This window comes from Austrofundulus limnaeus, unplaced genomic scaffold, assembly GCF_001266775.1.
Source record: "Austrofundulus limnaeus strain Quisiro unplaced genomic scaffold, Austrofundulus_limnaeus-1.0 Scaffold1193, whole genome shotgun sequence".
Taxonomy (NCBI): domain Eukaryota; kingdom Metazoa; phylum Chordata; class Actinopteri; order Cyprinodontiformes; family Rivulidae; genus Austrofundulus; species Austrofundulus limnaeus.
This window is the reverse complement of record NW_013953595.1, coordinates 26,544-46,391: the sequence shown is the minus strand read 5'-3', so window position 1 is coordinate 46,391 and position 19,848 is coordinate 26,544. Positions and strand designations below refer to the sequence as shown.

General features: G+C 38.1%; 1 protein-coding gene across 1 annotated transcript in view; it reads right to left on the bottom strand.

The window, feature by feature from the left end:
• The window catches only part of ddr1 (discoidin domain receptor tyrosine kinase 1), a gene marked incomplete at its 5' end in the record, with an annotated part of 69,054 nt that overhangs the window by 22,915 nt on the left and 26,291 nt on the right, over positions 1 to 19,848 (bottom strand). The window contains 6 exon segments of the mRNA XM_014031160.1: positions 962 to 1,148; positions 3,171 to 3,273; positions 5,324 to 5,471; positions 7,147 to 7,299; positions 10,888 to 10,963; positions 18,873 to 18,975. Of these exon segments, the coding sequence (XP_013886614.1) occupies positions 962 to 1,148; positions 3,171 to 3,273; positions 5,324 to 5,471; positions 7,147 to 7,299; positions 10,888 to 10,963; positions 18,873 to 18,975 (770 nt within the window).

Genomic DNA, 19,848 nt, shown 5'->3' with positions numbered 1-19,848 from the left:
TTCCAAGACCCTCAAAGACGCTTTACAATGTTCATGTATCATTCATTCACACACTGATGAAACTACACTGTAGCCACAGCTGCCCTGGGGCAGACTGACAGAGGCAGGGCTGCCATGCTGCACCACCGGCCCCTCTGACCACCATCAGTAGGCAAGGCGGGTGAAGTGTCTTGCCCAAAGACACAACGACTGAAATGGCTGGACTGGGGATCAAACTGGCGACCTTCTGTTTCCAGGATGACTCCCCTAACCACTCCTCCACAGCCTTCCAATTCCACTTGTTCCTCCGTTCCAACTAAAGACAGAGGTTGTAGCTCCTAAGTTTTTGAACAAATCATCAGCTCTGTGGATTTGGTGGAGATTTATAAAAAGCAGCTACAAACTCACCTTTTATGCCAGTTTTTACCATGGCTGTATGAGTTTTAATGTTTGTCTCATCAATGCTTTGTTTATCTATGTGTTTTTATGCTCTGTTGTGTGCCGTTTTGTTTTATTATGAAGAACTTTGTGGTTACTTGACTYTGAAAAGTGCCATACAAATTAAGTTTACTTACTAATACAGTATCTAGAGTCACAAGCTTCTGCAACTGTAATTTTGTGGGTCAGAAGCTAAAATGTTTGAAAACTACTGATCTGAGACAGACTGGATGAGATTTTTATTTAAAACATTGGCTTTAACTGTTGTCAACCCTGGCTGTAGAAACCGTGGGAGCACCTGCTCCATCTGCTCCACGGTGCAGGCGCCTCTCCAGGTGGTCTTTCTTACAGACGATTAAACTCAGAACTCTGACCTCATAACGTGCTCCGGAGCGGGTCATGAGTTTAGCACAAGTTTTCTAACAGCTCAAACAGAGCCTCCTTCATGACACCAGAATCTCTTGAGTTGCCGTTTTTTTTCTTCCATAAAGGCAACTGCAGCTCCTCTCACAGTCTTTTCACACACAAACATTTCAGTGCCCACCTGCATGTTGTTGAAGAGTCTTGGTTTCTCAAACTGAAACTCGATATCCACGCTGCTTTGTCCGAGGGTGTCCCGACTCCAACCCAGGTAGTCGTACCCCGGCCACACCCTCAACTCCTTTGTTTCTATGAAGTCGTCTCCTCCCAGGACGCCATCACAAAGCTGGCCCAGGCCTCCGAACTGCATCCTGCACACAGTCAGATCACATGTTGCATTAAAAGGGAAATATCCTGCTTTTAAATTCTTCCATTTCACTTTTAAATCTTCAGTTGGGGTCTGAATAAAGCAGAACTGCAACACTTTGGTCTCAAATCCTCTTTATTGTAACTCCACAAGCCTCTCTTTCACCCTTTTCTGAGCTGTGTCTCAGATCAACTCATTTTGGTGCTGTCTCTTTAAATGCAAATGAGGCATTTCACACTAGGGAAGCCCCCATCAGATACTCTGTATCGATATCGGTGGCKGATATGGCTATTTTTTSAAAATCGAGTAGAATCTGATTTAGTCATGTAATCGGGCCGATCCAGTTTTCATGACAGTTTTCAGCATCATCATGCTTTACAACTGCCGTTAAGAAGTCAAGACGCACACAAGTATGCAACCTTGTCCACAGTGTGGGAACGCTTTTCAATGGAAAACAATGATGCTGAAACTGCATCTTGCAAAATCTGCAAACTGGATGTTTCTCGTGGTGGGAACAGCAGGGCTCGCTTTAATACTACATCCTTGTCACTTGGAAAGAAATAGAGAAATAAAGCTATCGGATCGGTATCGGAAATATTAATCATTAAAAAATCAGATTGTATCAGGAGCCAAAACATCTGGATCGGGACATCTCTATTTCTCACCCCATTTGGCCATTTTTGTACTTTGATAGAGAGGTTTACGACTATATAGCTGCACAGAAATGTTTTATTTACAATTGAATCAAAAGATGTCGACAAGAAAGACGTGTCCGTCCAGCCTCTCATCCAGAACCAGAGGAGAATGAAAATGGCAAACCTACAGAACCATGTCCTGATGCATCTCAGTAATCCAGGTAAAAAATCAAAAGGAAAAAAAAAAAAAAAATTGTATAGGTCCTCTGGACGGGTTCTTCTTTAATGAAACGTTTCTTCCAAACACCCTAATTAATTAGGGTGAACCATAGTCATGTGATGTGAGTATCAGTCGCCTGGAGGCAGGACTTAAAAGCCTGAATTTTGCCTGAAACTCTCAGACTGAAGAAGTCTCTTGGAAGAGAGACAAAACGTTTCATTAAAGAAGAACCCGTCCAGAGGACCTATACAATTTTTTTTCCTACAGAACCATGGAGTCGCAAAATTGGTTAGCTGGAAGTCCACGATCTTGTTTAGCAGTTCTGCAGCAAATACTGTGAGGTTACTGTTCAAAATACAGAACTGACTAAAAAATATGACCCAACCAGAATATAAAGATATCTATGCAGCACCAGGAGAGCCTAAATTCAAATTTTCTGCACTCCTAGAGTCTCCAAGTACACAACAAAATGCATTTAACAGCTAAAAAAGTGAATTTTGCAAATGCTATTTTTAATGCGTTAGTGAATAGGGAGATTACACACAAACATACATTTAAACACCATCTACACAAACACACTTCAGCAGGCACGAAGCAACACACTAGGGTCAACTAAAAGGTTCCCTCATGAGCCCCCCGCTCYTACATCTGCTAGAAACACGTCTGGATTACATCAGAAGTGCCTGCTCACGCGTTAGCAAAACATTTCAGCCCCATTAACCGCACAGCCTGTAAAAATGTGGACACCCCACCGGCACCCCCACTCCACCCAGAATTCCTGGTTTACCCCTCATTTGCTCGCTGCCAAACATTACAGTGAGGAAACACGCCTCAAATCCCAGAGCAGCGACGGAAAATAATATCATTCTCTTTCAATTAGGAGGACCGAACAAACAAAAACTTTGAAGCAAGGATCTGACTGAGACCACACTTTGAGTTTAGTGGATGTGATGAGAAGCGTGGAGACGTTTCACCTCAATTTTCTGACAGTCAAATTGTTTTCCAGTCTTTACCCGGATCATATCGACACAACAACAAAGCCACGTCTCCATGAAAGCCTTCATAAAAGAATCTATGAGAATCAAAGAGGAGATGCCGTCTCGTGCATTGAAAATAAATAAATAAATAAAAAGGAAATGAGGGGGAAAAAGATCCAGCTGAATATCTTTACCCTTGTTCTACGGTTCCATCGTAGGTGGAGTCGTTTAGATAGACCGACGTGCCCTGCAAGTTCATGACGTGACCCACTGGAGCTGTGTACGCCTTCAAACCATCTGAAAAACATACATTTACCTGTTTCTATATGGAGGAAAACACATTTTATAAACTTAGATTATAGACCAATATGAACTSTTTGTTTTTTTACATTCAATTTTTTAAATCACTGAAGAAACTATTTTTCAACACCTGTGGATGCTTTGTGATCTCATCAAATYTGTTAAAAATCCCTTTAAAGTCACTTAAGCTGTTATAATAAGACAATTCCTAAAGAGAATCCAAAAAAGGCAAATTTATACAAACCTCGTAGAGTACTGATAACATATAAATGGCCTACAGAAAGTCTTATTTTGCTTATAAAATATTTAAATATACACAAAACAATTTAAATCTTGCTTCAACAGCGCAGGTGCCAATATTTTTTATATAAATGTAAAACTAAAAAAGGTCAACTTCTCAGGTCTGTTCATTTAATACAACTGTAAAAACACAAACAATGACTCACAAAGCATTCACAACATATGCACTTTTTTGCTAAATGATACCATACATATAATTTTGCAAAAAGCTTGAGCCACATTTTGCTTCCAAGGAGCCAGACTTAAAAAAAAAGGTAGCACAAAACGAAAGGAAAACTGTGTTTGGTACATTATGTCTTTGTTGTAACAATGCTTCTTAGCAATAAATTTAAACCATTGGAAAGCCTGTTAATTTCTCTTTTAAATGGTGCCACATTTGTAAGGAACATGCATTTGTGGGATGAGCAGTAGAGCRGGGTATGTGGGTTGGTGTTTTTCTTTAGCTTCTTCTGTCTTATCAATCAACTAAAACCATTTATCAATTAAAACTGTGGTGTTAAACCCTGGTCCTCTATCATCCTGCAGATGTTTCTCTGCTTGGACACACCTGTTTGAATGAGGTAATAAAGTGAAACTTTATTTATATAGCAGCTTTCAAGATAAAAATCACAAAGTGCTTCAATAGACAGAACAACAAATACACAAAGCAAATTTACACAAAAAACAGATTTAAAAAGGTAAGTTTTAGCTGGCCTTTAAAGGAGGCCAGAGTCTGGGAGCAACAGAAGGAAAAAACTCCTTTAGTTTAAAATGGAGTGAAAAACAGAACCTGAAGACCTGCTGAAGAGCAGAGAATCATCTAAAACATGCAGGAAAGAGACTGTCAAGGACCAGAACTGAACACCCCTGAACTAAAGGATCTCTAAGGTCTTGTGTCAGGACTTTTGATATTTTTTTCTCTTCGTCTTTGAAAGATGAATTTCAGATAACGGTACATCTGCTGTAGAAAAGTCTGTTCTCCACTCCTTCCTCAGTTTTAGGCACACGCTGTACCGTCCGGAAACAAAAACTGGACTGAAKAAACAGCCATTGTCCATAAAAAATGCCATTCATTTTCCAGAAAGCCTGAAGAGCTACTGATATTTAAAAACACAAGAAGTGTTGACTTCTTGAAAGCAGAATTTACTCAGTATTGTATGTAAATACAATTATATTTAGGAGTTCATGGAGGTCAACCAACACAGATCATTTCTACAGACTCAGATTTAAGCTTGAAGTTAAACTGAGCGGCTTCGCCTCCAAGACCACAGTCAAACAGCGAATGCTTTTTTTTAAACAGTGATGCTCTCCCTGAAGACCCAGAACAGGAAGTGGGTTTTCCAGTCCCTGACAGTTGTGATTTACTCTGAGCCCCGTGCTGTCTGAGGGAGGAGGAGGAGGATGAGGCAGGAGAAGCGAGTCGTAAATACTCTCCGTTGTGCTTCAGGAAATATCGAGACCAACACGATTTATCAGACTGTGGCTTCTTTCATCTGGGCAAACCCCTCAGAGGCTGTAAAAACATCCACTTGTAATCATTACCATCTGATGGAAAATTAAATCTAGTAGAAAGTTAACTCTGTTACCACAGGAGAGGTGATCAAACCTATCAAGATGTAGACGGCGTGCCTCAGAATAAACGGAGCAGATGATAAGGAAAGCAGAGTATCTTTGTTTCTGTCTCACACACACGCACACGCATGCACACACACACACACACACACACACACACACACACACACACACACACACACACACACACACTTACCATTCCACACACAGCCATAGAGCTCCACCCGAAGGCAAACACTCATCACCCGGTCAGCCAGGGGGTAGAAGCGGACCATACGGGCCACAATGGGGGGTCCGAGGTCTTTCAGCACGACATCATAGGTGTTCTCATTACCTGACACCACCTGGTGAGGGGGAGAGGCAAAAAACACACACTACATCACACTGTTGTTTTGTCTAAATAAATTTTTTGTTTTGTTTTTGGTAAAGGTAAATCTTTCTTGGTACCTGCGGAGTTTATTAAATTTCATTAGGCAGTTCTGATTTTTTTGTTTTTGTTTTAGTCCATCTTCAGTTTCTCTAAATCTAAATGGAGTTGAAGTTTTTGTGTTTAGTTCATGGAAAAGTGAAAAGTGAGGCTGASTGAGTCTCRAAAGGTTTTCATTTTAAAAWTACAKTTATGCACTGTCACARTTTGTGCAGATATGTGACTACAACACGGATCAATATTGTGTGAAACARCTTCATCTTTGTATCAGTAGGGACCACTGTGATTATAATGACATTAAAGCAAAAGCTGAGATGTTTAGAAACATGGTTCTGTGGAAATGTTATGAACAATTAATGTCTTACCTGTTGGAGATAGACCTTCAAACAAAAAAAAGGTTTTTTTGACTTGCTCAATGAGTTCATGTCTAATCCAAGCAGAAGCTGCAGTTTTAAAACAACTCCAACCTCAAACACTTCACAGCAGTTCAGYCTAAAAAGTTATTTTACAAACGTTTACAAGATTTAAGATAAAAAAAAAACCTTTATTGTTTGTCACGGGTTGTAACAGAAAAATATCTTTGGTCCATGATGGAGGCTCAGACACATTAAAATACAGAAAACATCACCTGCTGGAAGRGCCCTGGGCTGCACTGGAAGTGCTACAGCTAGCTGCTTGTAAAAAAACACAATACTAATAAAATAACAGTGTAATGCAAAACTGATGATGGTGTAAATATTTATAAAATATTGGTCGCATTAACCTCTATAAAGGGTTTCAGATTGGGGCTGTTTAAAAATGGCAGCAATCCTCTTTGGCTGTGTTCAGACAGGAAGTTAACGAGTCAATCTGGTCGAAATTAAATCAATTTCTCCAAACTGTGGCAGTTCAAAGAGCTGAAAATGTATTCACTACACACAAAACTCTAGTTTCAAAGATTTAAAATCCATTTAAGGTGAATTATGAAACCTTTTACACTTATTGCTGTTCACATTTGTTTCTCATTCATTTACTTGCACTCTAGATGTTTTTCTATTCTCACCACAGCTATAAGCGTGTCAGTTGTTGGAGGGGGACACTTAGGACATGTGGTCAATAAATCAATGTTTCAGTTTAATGTGCAAAATAAAGTCTGAAGGTGGGGGACAGAGTGTCTGACGTCGTCTCTAGACTCAAGRTGTAGGAAATCTGAATTCCCCACACTATCTCGTAACATGGAAACAAAACACAAAGCAGGACTTATCGCCAAAGAAAAGATTGAACATGTGCCAAAATGGAAACAAAAAATAAATAAACTGAGGTTCCTATCTGTGCAAGATTTTCTCTGCATTGTTCAGCGGGCAGTGACGGCTCAGGCCTGAGCAGAAACACTGCTGGACCACGATGAGCTGGCACAAATCCCATGTCTTCCAAAAGACTAACACAGATTATAWCACAGAGGACTGATTAATGCAACATTTAAACTCAGCAGCTCAAGGACACTGATCATTTCTCTGGTAATGCATCAGAGTTTAAACCTTTTTTCTGCACTTGTGCACAGAGTTGCCATTCTGCTGTGAATAAGAAGAGGAGATAAGAAAAGTCCTGCTGACCTCTTGTCCCCAGCGATCCTTCCAGGTGATCCATTTCTGTCCATCTCTGGAGTAACGAAGTCGATAACTGCGAGCAAACTCCTGACCGAGGCCATCGGCGTGGCGACCTTGAGTGCCAACCAGAGCCAGGAAATGGAGTTTATGCAGGTCAACCTACAATGAAACACATTGTGGAACATCATACTCTAAAAGATATTTGTACTTGTATACAGAAAATACCTGGTGGGCACAGTTCCACTAACCCACTCATCTGCTAATAGCAGAACTGACATCTCAATTAGCGGATTAGCCTTTTTGATAACTTTGGAAACCATTAGTGGACTGATTAGCTTCCACTAAATTAGGTTCACCTAATTTCAAGTCCACTAAAAAATTCACAATTCAAACTAAGTGTGTCAAAAGGAAATAAAATAACATTCAACAATATTTAAATAATAAATACAAAAACCGACTATGTATAAAATATGGWAGAGAAAGTATTTGCTATTTGTTGCTCGACAAACTTCAAACTATATTTATAAAAATACAATTGTGATGAAAAACATGCTTTTATTTTGAAKGGGGTACACTGGACGTATCACAAATTCTAGACAATTAAACACAAATGATCCCATCCAACTTCAAATTGAACCAATAAAATAATCAGTTTGCATCAGTCCCACCAGTCTTCAYCTGGAAGGAGATGAAGAATGACGGTRYTCTTAGRGGTTAGCATTATCTTCCACCAGTTTTTYTTTGTTTAGCAGTTTAGTGTTAGRGAAGCTAATCAGATTAGTGTTTAATGAAGCCAACTTTTTTGGTTAGCTGCCCTCACTYCTGGAAAATACTTTAAATATTTAAAAACTATACTAATAGCTGTAAGGTTTGCAGTTTGAATGTATATTTCATTTTATGAGTATTAGGTGACTGGGGTCTAAAAAAAAAGCAGCTGTTAGTTTTGCACAAAAATGAGAAACAGGTGAAAACAGCTGGCCTAGTTTTGCTCAGACCCACATCTTTTAATCTGTCTACCTCACAAACTTGACTGATTAGACTGGCATCGGGACAAAAAACAGCAGTTTCTCATTTGAGAATGGCTAATGTTACATTGCATCAGCCGAAAAACAGCTTCGTCCTGCAGCATTCGGTCATTTGAGTGGTACTGAAAGGTTGTTTTGGCAGCTGAATGCGTCAGTTCTGGACTTGGTTAAACTGAATGTTTAATYTTTTTCCCCCTCCTGTGAATAGCCTATAAGTTTGAAGTTTTCTGATAAATAAATTCACTTTGAAGCWGGAACTGTTTGAGGTGATTTTCCACATATTTCATCTTTACAGCACGAGTACAACAAAACAGCCAAATGTAAGTGCAGCTGAAACGTTCTTCACATTTTGTCAAACCCCACTCCTCAGCGAGCGCTGAGGGAGCATGAACGATTAGCTGATCAGCACCATTACAAGAATTAACACCTTTATCTTGTAACTACATGTTGGAGTCTTGTGACTCAAGAGAAAAAAACAGCTTAATGAAAAAAAACACCTGAATCCTTCAACTAGAACCAGAAATATTCAGTTCTAAGAAGCAAAACAGTCACAAAACTAAAAAAATTACAATAATTTCTGATTTCTAGAAACATTTAAAGCAAAACATAAAGAAAAATTAGCTCCAAGTTCCATTATCCAACAAAATCTAAATAAATGTGTTTCTTACTGCACAAAAACTAAATAAATAAAATCCACGATCATCAAAGGTTTCATACTTTGTTTCACTGAAAAAAAAACTCATTTCACTCATGTTTCCTGGAAATAGTTGGTTAGATAAAGTCAATAAAACTTGTGTGTTTAACTGATCGTTTCAGCATCTAAAAAGGAACAGTTSACAGAAAAAGTGACAAGATGTAATAATTAAGTATCAGTGCTGGTCATAAATTCATTTTTAACCGCAATTAATCTCATTATTATGCACAGAATTAAATGACGACTACAAGATGTTTAGAGCATTTTGAAAGTATTGTTTTGGGTGCAGTGCATTTTTAAAAAAACATGCAAGCCTGTTCCACGTTTGTCTATTTTTCTTTCACACGCTTGCATTCAGCCTCGTCTGCAGAACCCTCCCTCTCTACATTTTTGAAATTAAGTGATATTTCAGGCTTGAACTACTCCGATAAGACAGCTCAGTGTTGCAGTGCTTCCAGATAACGTCCAGCCGACCGTGGGGAAGAGCTTTAAAATAAAAATGCTCATGTAAAAGTCTGGTACCTTCCATCATGTCTCTTTCCTTGTTGCTCATTTTCTGGGTTCATATTTATTGTTTATTTATTAGGATCCCCATTAGTCTCCACTGCAGAGGAGACTACTCTTCCTGGGGTCCAACAAGACATAAAAACACCAAAACAAATCAATTAATGCAACCCAATGTATGTGTTCATGTGACTGTTGAACAGCAACAGTCCTACAAAGGCTCTCGTTGGTTGAGAAGTGTAATGATGTCCATCTAAAGTTAATAGTGATCTAAATACTTTGATCAAACAGCTCACTTACACATAAAAATCAGATGAAATGCAACAGGACCGTTKAGACTGAAGTCACTTTAAAAAACATCAGATATGGGTCGCATTAGGGCTGCACTATATACCATTTGAGCAGTGTCATTTTGATGTTCGTGTGCATTAATCACATCGCACATCCTGGGATGTAGGAGGCAAATTAAATCAATGTGTAATCCATAAGTCATCACAATAAATGGTTGTGTAACGGGTTTTATTTTGATGGGTTGCTTCCACCGGTGGAAGCAGCTGCTGATGGCTGCGTGCGCTTCATGAAAAAAACAAAAAACAAAAAAAAAAACAACTTTCATTTTGTTGTAAAACTTTAGGGACAATAAGGGCAGCATTTTTCAGAGAACTGTTATCAGTGAGTTCTCAAGCCATGGAGGAAAACAAGGATCTTGACAAAAACAAGGAGGAAACGCACAGTGTGGCATGAATACTAATGTTAAAGCATGATGAAAACAGAAACTAAGATGGACACACAGGCAATACATCAGGTTTGTTTATTAGTAAAATGCACTTCATGTTTGCACTTGGTAAAAGGAAACATGTATTCAGGTCACAGCATAATAAAAGCTTCCAATAAAATACAAGAAAAACTCTTAAATTCAGACAAAAACGTATACTTGTATCGCACTATAAAGAGGTAAGAGCAGGTTCATCATCAACAAGACGGCAGCAAAACTTAAAGTTTTATTTAATTCCTGTATTTTTTCATATCTCAATATATGTTGTAGAGTTAGAACACAATATAATATCATGCAGCCCTAGGTCATATAGGGGCAAAAAAATAAAATAAAAAATCAGATTTGGGTCACATTTGCCTGCAGTGTGAACGCAGCCTAAATGAGGTCAATCTGGACACTGTTTATTGCAAGTAAGATATTGACAATGCAATGACTCATCTTAAAAAATGTAAATAAAAACAAACAAAAGTCAGCTGTCTTGTCATATATTAAGTTTAAAATTTGAAATGGTGCTAAAATAGTCTTTAATTATAACTCAAAGCTGCTCCAAAGCAGTGACTTCACTGGTCTAAGTGTTAGAAATGCATTCTGTGAAACCTTAACATAGCTGGTACAACAAACAGTGCTCTCAAATAATAACAGCTTGTAATTCATTACAGAAAACACGACAATCAGTAATTGTTTTTTTTTTTCTTTTCTTTTTTTTTGCACAGAGGATCCAGTAGAACAGAGTAAACTGAGTCACTGACCTGAAGGTATTCTGATCCGCTGGGAAAGACGGGTCCTGCTGGACACCATGCTCCATCTCCCTCTCCAGTGCTCAGCCTGAGACAGACATAAACTCAGTGTGAATAAAAAAAACATCTAGATTTAAAAAAAATAAAAACATCACAGTTCAACACAAAAACTAGAGTCTAGATCAAAACGTTTAGGGAGTTCAGAAATACAAGTGAGAATTGAACACGAACTCTCTAACCCTCTGCTCGAATAATAACACTGTAGTTAAAGATTCACACATCTGTAGAGGAATGAGAAGCAGAAATACAGAAAGCTGGAGAGACACAGATCGCAAACTGGTTAAAAATTACAACGAGACCAGTTGATGACGAGAACAGAATATAAATTACAAACTTCATCACGTTCCTCAAACCTCACAACAAGTTCTGGTGAAAAATGTTAGTTCTAATCGTTACTGAGAGCTCCTACCATGACCACACACACACACACACACACACACACACACACACACACACACACACACACACACACACACACACACACACACACACACACACACACACACACACACACACACACACACCAAACCAAACCAAACCAAACATTTTCACTCAGTGGGACCTTCCTCCATCCAGGCGGAGAACAAGCGTTCACACGAGGACCACATCTTGGTCACAGGAAGACCACAACCTTGGCTGCGAGTCCGTGAGTTTTGGATCGACTTGGAYAAAAACTCCGGGCCACGACCGCGCTCCGACCGCTTCTCAAAATGAAAGCTGCTGCTCTGACCACCAAAACAAATCACTAAATCAACTCGGTTACACCGACAGCAAGGTTTGGATTTTAATCAACCCCAGTTTGTCCCCAGCGGGTGAGCTCATCCAGCAAGCGGCCACAAGATTAGATCAACACATTTAAGCTCCATCGGGTGTCCTGTGATGGAGAGAGGAGAGCTACAGCTGAGTTTGAACTGATATGCACCAGCTTGCGGGAGCCACATTAAAATGTATTGTTCTGTCATCTGAACTTTTATTTTTCCTCTTTTTTTGCTCCCACCATTTCCAGCCAACTCCTCATTACTCCTCCGGTCTTCATTCATTCCCTTAATATTTTTCAAAATGATATTTTCCTGGTTTGGAGTAATAACAGTATTAACAAAAAAATGCAGCTTCTGCATCTCTCTCCCACATAGCAGCCTCCATCAAACAACGATTTCAAACTTTTCACCCTCCAGCTTTCGGCGCACTACTGCAGCAKTGCACCTTTCACTTTTTTCCCCTTTAACTTTTAGTTTACGTCCGCTGTTCTGCCTGTTTTTCCCCTCTCTCAGGGTCTCCCTAACGTGTCTTTAAAAAAGAGCTTGAGCTAACAATCACTTCCACATGGTGCGAGACTCTGCCAAGAGACCCGGCCCAACAAACCAGCAGAGACAAATGAACTCCAACACGAGCACATGATCCTGCAAAAGCTCTTCCACGTGGCCGAAGCATGTTAAAGGTCTAACTCGGCTCCCATGGATCAAAGCTCGCTGCCAAAGCAGACAAGGTGGTAATGTAATTACCAGATGGGTTTTTATGAAGACATGCACACTATCATCTTCATCCATAATCTAATAGATGTCTGAAAATGTGTTTCAGCGCGGTGCCAACAGACTGACAATAAGCTATTCAGACAAACACATTAGTTTGCAGAAGTGCTGTTACTTCATTTACATATTGCTCAGGTAGGAGAAAACACTACGCTGCATGCATAAATATGAGGCTAAATTGTGTTCATCATTAAACTGATTACAAAATACAGCACTATCACCTGTAAAATAACACGYACATCAAACTTAAAAGTTGGGGGTTGGCTTTTTCAGAGAACAAAATTAATATGCAGTCAAAGTGCATTTAACCTGGTGGGTACAGCTAACAAAAAAGTTATTTTCTTTAGCTAACTAAAAATATAGCTTCACTAATGCTAAACAGCTAAACCATTAAAAACTAGCTGATGCTAACAGTAAGAGCTAATCGCTAAGACGACTGTCACTCGGTCTGCATCACACGTCTTTGTCTTCTTCTAGCTGAAGACTGGTGGGGCTGACACAAACCTGCTCGTATTAGCTTATTTAGCTTTTAGCAGACTTAAAGTTGGAAAAACCTAATTTAGATMAAGCTATTTGGTCCACTAACTGTTCTATAAAGTTAGAGAAAAAGCTTATCCGCTAAAGGAAAAATTTATTTCAGGATTAGCTGTTAGACGAACCATGTCCACGACTGCTTTTAATAAATTTATCTACACACCTACTTATTCTAATTTAAGACAGTGTAAGAAAGCTATGTAAAAATTAGAATAATTGATCTATATCAAAAACAACACACATAACTAGCTTAGCAATGCTTCTTGTAAAAAAACTCTGATCTTTTCATAACAAGTTCATTAGTTTTGTCCATCCATCCATCCATTTTCTGTACACGCTTATTCCTTTTCAGGGTTGCGTGGGTCACTGGTGTCCATATCCAGCAGTCACAGTGCGAGGGGCYGGGTACACCCTGGACAGGTCGCAAGTCCATCACAGYGACACACATAGAGACAAACGAGACAAACAACCATTCACTCTCTCACTCACACCTAGGGACAATTTAGAGTTATCAATTAACCTAACAGTCATGTTTTTGGTCTGTGGGAGGCATTCGTTTTGTGATTTGTTCAAAACCTGCTTTGTTTGAAAAAAATAAAATAAAATAAAATAAAACCTTCCCCACGAAAGCCCCACAAATCCTGGTCAAAGTGTTATAATCTGTGGACTCCCATTAAATTCCATCCCTGAACAGAGGCCACAGATTCTGGTAAGATTCAAGTCAGGGTCACTGTTGGGTCAAGCTTGAAGCCTCTGCTGTCTAGCCAAGCATGTGATGGAGTGTGGGAGGAGGCATGTGATGGAGCAATGACCTGCATGAAGATTAAGACCCTAATAAATACTATAAACGTCTTCCAGTACAAGTGTGTCKTTCCATTTACTGGCAGCAGGTTGTGGAGCTGATATTTAGTCCATCTTCATCCTGGAAAGCTCTGGCTGGCTCATGCATTTATGTCTGCATTTGATATCATGTAGCCTGAAAAGTTCTGGTACGTTTTGTGARATTCAAGTTAAACACATTTATAAATTAACAATTTGAATAGTCACAAAAAAATGTTTGTCTGACAAGATCGCATATTTTGTCTAAATGTTTATTTTTTCTCCATGTTTTTGATTTTTATTTTTACTTCTACAATATCACTAATAGTTTAAAACTTTTAACTGGTTTTATTTTTCATCCATTTCATATATTTCTTCAACACTACCTGCACTTTATGTTTTCATTGTGATGTTTTTATTGCCTTTTTTCTGTTTTTATGTTCACTTTGAACTTGCTCGAGATTAAAAAAAATCCTTTTGTTTTAGTGCATTTCACACATGTATGTCTGAAATCAAAGTAAATGTTTTTTAAAAGAATTCTTTTTACAAATTATACTTCATTTAAGAAAAGCAGAACTTAGTGTAAATACAATTCAAGTGATTTGAGTAAAAACAACTGAATCTGTGCAAACAGTATAAAACATTTTAAACGTTTTTCTAACAATATTGTACATATTCAAAGTCAAAGCTTTTTCTTTAAAGCATATTTGCAGTCATCAGTGTTTAATCTTAGCTTTTCATATTCAGACTAAAACACCATTCTGTGCTCACTCTCCAGAGCAAATCACATGTAGGCAGCACTCCAGATTCAAAGGACTGGCATCCGAGTGTTTAATCCAGCCTATCAAGTCTCAGCAAGTGCTGCTATTCACAGTGGTGATTATGTGTTCTTTATAAAGAGCTCTTTCATAAGAAAAACTCTGAAAGAAAAAAAGAAAACCAAATTTAAAAGCGCCTCACCTACAGGTTTAAATTAATCCTTGAATTTGTTTAATGATTTACATTCTGCAACAAGACGAGTAACTTTACTCCCAAATCATTTTTTTTTCATGTTATAAATTTGAGAAGCCGTTTTTCACAAGAGAGACAGGATCATTTATTTTCCGTGCGGCTGAATATCTAACACGACACTCAAAAGTTGAGTTATCGGCTGTAATCCATCACAGTGAACATCAGATTTACATTATTATGTCAAAGCTGCCTGCCAATTTCTGAACTTGGTAAATGCAAGGAATGATGGGAAAACTACTTCAGAATTTACGACTGTWTGACAATGAAGTTTAAAATGAAAAACAAGCTGCAATCATCCTCAAAATGTCACATTAGTTACAATAAATTAGCTGGTTCTGCAGTTCTTAAAGATAAATCAACAGCTTTCCATTAATCTGACAGTAGCTGAATGCCTGATTTCCCACCGGTTTACYGTGGACATTTTAGGACATCCTCAGGTCAAAGGAAAAACACCACCAGACTTACCTGTGGATGTTTCCTGAAACCTGAGGATGTCCTAAAATATACATCATACTGGTGCTGCTCTAAAACACTGAACTCCTGATGTTCTGTTCTGCTACTAACAGGCAGGCATGTAATAAAACATAATCAGCTGTTCAGAAGAATTTGACAAATCCAGTTCCTTAATAACAAGAGCCAAAAGAAAGGATTAAATGTAAARGGATTACAGAATAAAAGCACTTTCATTTAATGTCAAGAACCATCTTATTGGCGCCTCACACTCACTGGTCTCTATAAGTACGCCTGTTGGACGCAGTTTATCATGAAGTACAAGAATTCAGAAGGTAAACTCCTTATTCAACACAGCTCTCTGTTGTCTCAGGCTGACTGGCCAACATTGTCCATGAAGAGATTTTTTTTTTGTTATTATTATTTTTGCATTGGTATAATTTCATTTGCAAAGCCATCTTTGGTTTTCTGCCAACATATTTGTCTTTCTATATGTCACATAAACAAAGCATCCTGTGCTCCCAGTCCATTATTACTTTTACTGTTCCCTTGGTACCTACATCGCTGCCTCTTCTTGGAAACTGAAACTGTCCAGTTTAATTTCACTAAAGAATTTCAAACTTATTTGAAAAACAATAAAAAAAGCATCATTGGAGGGTTGTTCCTTCTAATATTATATTTCCACTTTTTCATTATTTAGTTTTTAATCTAGTGCTTTTATTTAGTATGCATTGGGCTGACTATTGCATTTGTAACAGCATTTATATTCTGCATGATCACTTAAAACATAATTGTGCCACAGTGAGATTACTTGTAAATGTAGAATAATTGAATTAAATCAACTCTGGGCTGCAAGGGAAGATCTGCTGCCTGTCTAACCAGTATTTTATTTTTATCCTCTATCTACTGTATATGCTTGTTAGTTTGAAATATCACAAAACCATCTGCAGAAATACTAAGGCCTCCACACAGAAACTTATTTTTTAAAAACAGGTAACCTTTCATTTGTCATTTCTCGATCTTGACAACATTGAGCTCATGGTACTTGGCTTAGTTCTCAATAATAATAATAAATAAATAAATAAATAAATAAACAAACAAACAAATACATAAAACGTCCATCAAACACACAAATTAGCTACAAAAGGTATAGGTCAATCAAAATATCTTAAAATTAAAAAAATAAATAAAAATACAGACATCTTAATAACACTCCATCAATTTCATGGGATTAAGAAAAGACAGAAGTGATATTATGCTTGAGTTTCTATGCTTGTTGCTCTGGAAACCATTGTTTTGCCATCTTCCTTCCTGCTTTGCATTCCTGCCCACAATGCGATGAAAACTAAATTGCCTTTCAACAAAGCAGATTGGAGCGGTGTGAGGAAAAGAAAAAAGGTTAGGACTCTGGTGACTGACAGATGCAAAAGAGCTGAAAACAAAAAAGAAAAACCATGACAAAAGGCCGAGTGGAACAGGAACTGCTCGAGAATTTCAACTCAATGGTCATTTTGCTCTCCCAGCGCCGCATGTTACCTGATATCAGGTAGACTGATTTTTATCTTTGCCTCACAGCAGAACCAGGCCAGACAGCGGCATATTTAAAAGAGCAAAGAAATGACACCCACTGAGATTACGCCCATTCAACACAGACTGTAAATATGCTGGTTCTACCCTCATAATCCCCTAAAAGCTAAAATCCACCCAAGCTGTCGAACCGGCCTCGTTTTAATTGAGCTTCCTGGCATCTTTTACAGCCGTTCATTTCAAGTTCTTGGATGTTGAGTGATTTGTTACTTCATGCTTGTTTTCCACACCTGAGGAGGACTGGTTGTGCACATATACCGTGAGTCTGGCTGTACAAACTCAAAACAGCCAGGTGTGCTTCATAAAGAACAGCCCTCACAGAGTAAATACATCCTTTACACGAGAGAGAGAAGGGGGCATGTACTCACAGTTCCTCCAGATAAGGAAAATTCTTGAATACGTATGCTGGAAGCTCCGTGATGTTGTTCATACTCAGGTCACTGTGGAAGAGGGGGGGAAAAAAACAACAGTTAAGTGTCTGACGTCTCGGCCTGTCACGATAACAAATTTTACTGGGTAATAAATTGTCTCAGAAATTATTGCGATAAATGATAATATTCTTGTAGACCAATTTAAACTAATATAAATGGTATAACAATTACTGTTTACGGAAGTTTACATTAAAATTTACATAGTGTAAATAGCAAAAACAACTATCGGCAATCCCAAGGGGTCGTAACCTGTATGAAGGCATCAGAAAACTGAAGACGCTCCTCTGGCTAAATGCCTGTTCACAGGCTTTCATGCTACAAAAGGTTAGGAGACCATGCACCTGGCAAATACCTGCAACTGTCCGTCTTACCAAGTTTTTAAATCTTATATCCAACCAAAGTCTTTTTGATCGTGTTTTGAGACTGATTTACTAAACAAGAACTGATTGTGTAAGAATAATAATCTTGTTTTCAGAATGTGTAAGATTATTTGTCTTGTTAGCCTGAAAATTTGACTCAAATTCAGTCAAAAATTTCTGCCAATGGAGTAAGAAAATTTTACTTNAGCTGAAACAGGCTGGGCCTTACAATGCAAAAATGCCATAAAGCTATCCTCATAACACGGCTCCATTTCTAGAAATTTCTTTATCTACATGGAAACGATGAAAATGACCCAAAACAGTGTAGTAACTATGCCAGGCCTGTATGCAGTGCTGTGACACAGCCATAAAAATACACCAAAAACAAGAAACAAGGAGTGACACTTTCATTTTAAAACCCATTGACAAAATAAATTTGGTTTTGGTTTACAAAAGGCTGAAACAATATCAAACAATAAACAATAAGAAACAATGTCAAACAAAACAAAAATTGGGTATTCACAAAAAAGCAGTGATGGGCACAGCTAAACAAAATGTTAGCGTTGCTAACTCATGATCTGCCAACTAAAAATATAGCTTCACTAACAATAAACAGTTAAACATGTAAAAKATAAAWTGCAAAGGTAATTCAGAAGCTAAATGTAACAGCTAACTGCTAACTTAACTAACTTAAACTGAGGGCTGCATTCAAAATAAACATTTGGGATTAAAACACTCGCCGTACATACAACAAGTTTAAACTTGTAGAAAATAATTTCAGCTGCTTCCATCCTCCTCCACAAAGTTTTACAAGCTAATTTATATTTCTGGCAGAGTGTTTATGATTTATGACGACATGACAAAGTTTTGAGAAAAATGTGACTCTGAGGTCTTTTATATTATAAACTGCTTCACTTGATGCACCAGCTAATCTTGCAGGTGCACCATTTTTACAGGTACATATGAATCAAGTCTGAGGAAGATTACTGAAGCAAATGAATAACTTACTGCTGTCTCTCTAACAGATTGATGAAGACATTAGTGTTTTTGCYTAAAAGAAGTCTGTCTGTTGTTAATAACTACTTTTCAGCCTGATATTAAGTTACCATTAAAGTGGGAAAAAGAATTACAGTTTTTAGTCAAAGTGTACACAATAACATACTTAATGACAGTAATTTTATGTTACTTTCACCCTGCACACGCACACTTTTCCTCACCTTCCGTGTTTGGCTTCAGTGGAGTCGGACCAGGCGCTGGAGGCGGTGATGTCAGAGTCTGGAATGGTGCCGTCCTCCATCCCCAGGGCGTACCGACACTGAGCTGCAAGCAAACGATTGGAGAGAAGACAGAAACGGGATAAAGTTATGAGGGAAAATATTTCATGAGTATGAAGCAAACGACCAGAAGAAAAGTTAATATTTCCACTGGCATGTCAGAAGCCATCATTGGTCACYGAGCATAATGTTGTTATGTCATGACTGGGAAAACTTCTGGGCTTTAAAGCTTCCCAACCCACACAGACATTAACCGAAGAGGGACAAAAATGAGATCTTCTTTTTTGCTGTCAGTGGTTACAGAGTCTGACACTGCAGCCAAATATATTTACACTCAGTTTCTCAGATTTTCTGACATTTAATCCCCATAAAAGCTTCAGTGGTAAAAAGCTACCAGCAATAAATTAAATCATATTGTTTTGGTTGGACTGTAAAAAGGATTTTTTGCCATGTTAATACCATTAAAAGACAACATTGGTGCAGAATGTGGCCATCATTACAAGTAGACTAATTAAGTAATGAGTTTTAAAGATGTATTTTATTATTATTTTTAAGTAATCGGATGTGGTTCGGGGTCGAAAATATCAACTGGGAGGTCATTTCTGACTAATCTTGACATGAAATTCCAATATGGTTGCTTCAGGCATGAAAGTGCAGAAAAGCTGCAGTAATGGATGAGATTTTTCATAAACATCTTTAAGCTATGAATCTGCTTTTTGAGCTTGTTTTTGTAGTGTTTTTGTTAACAGTGTATATTGTTATTAGATACAAACATGGGCAGAAGTCGCAGCTAACTCCTGGATCATTTAGTAAAATTAGTTAAAATATATCAAATATTTTGAATATTTTGTGGCTCACTCAGCTCATCCATGTGAGCAGAAGAATAAGATTCAAAATAAACTGAAAGACTGAATAACAG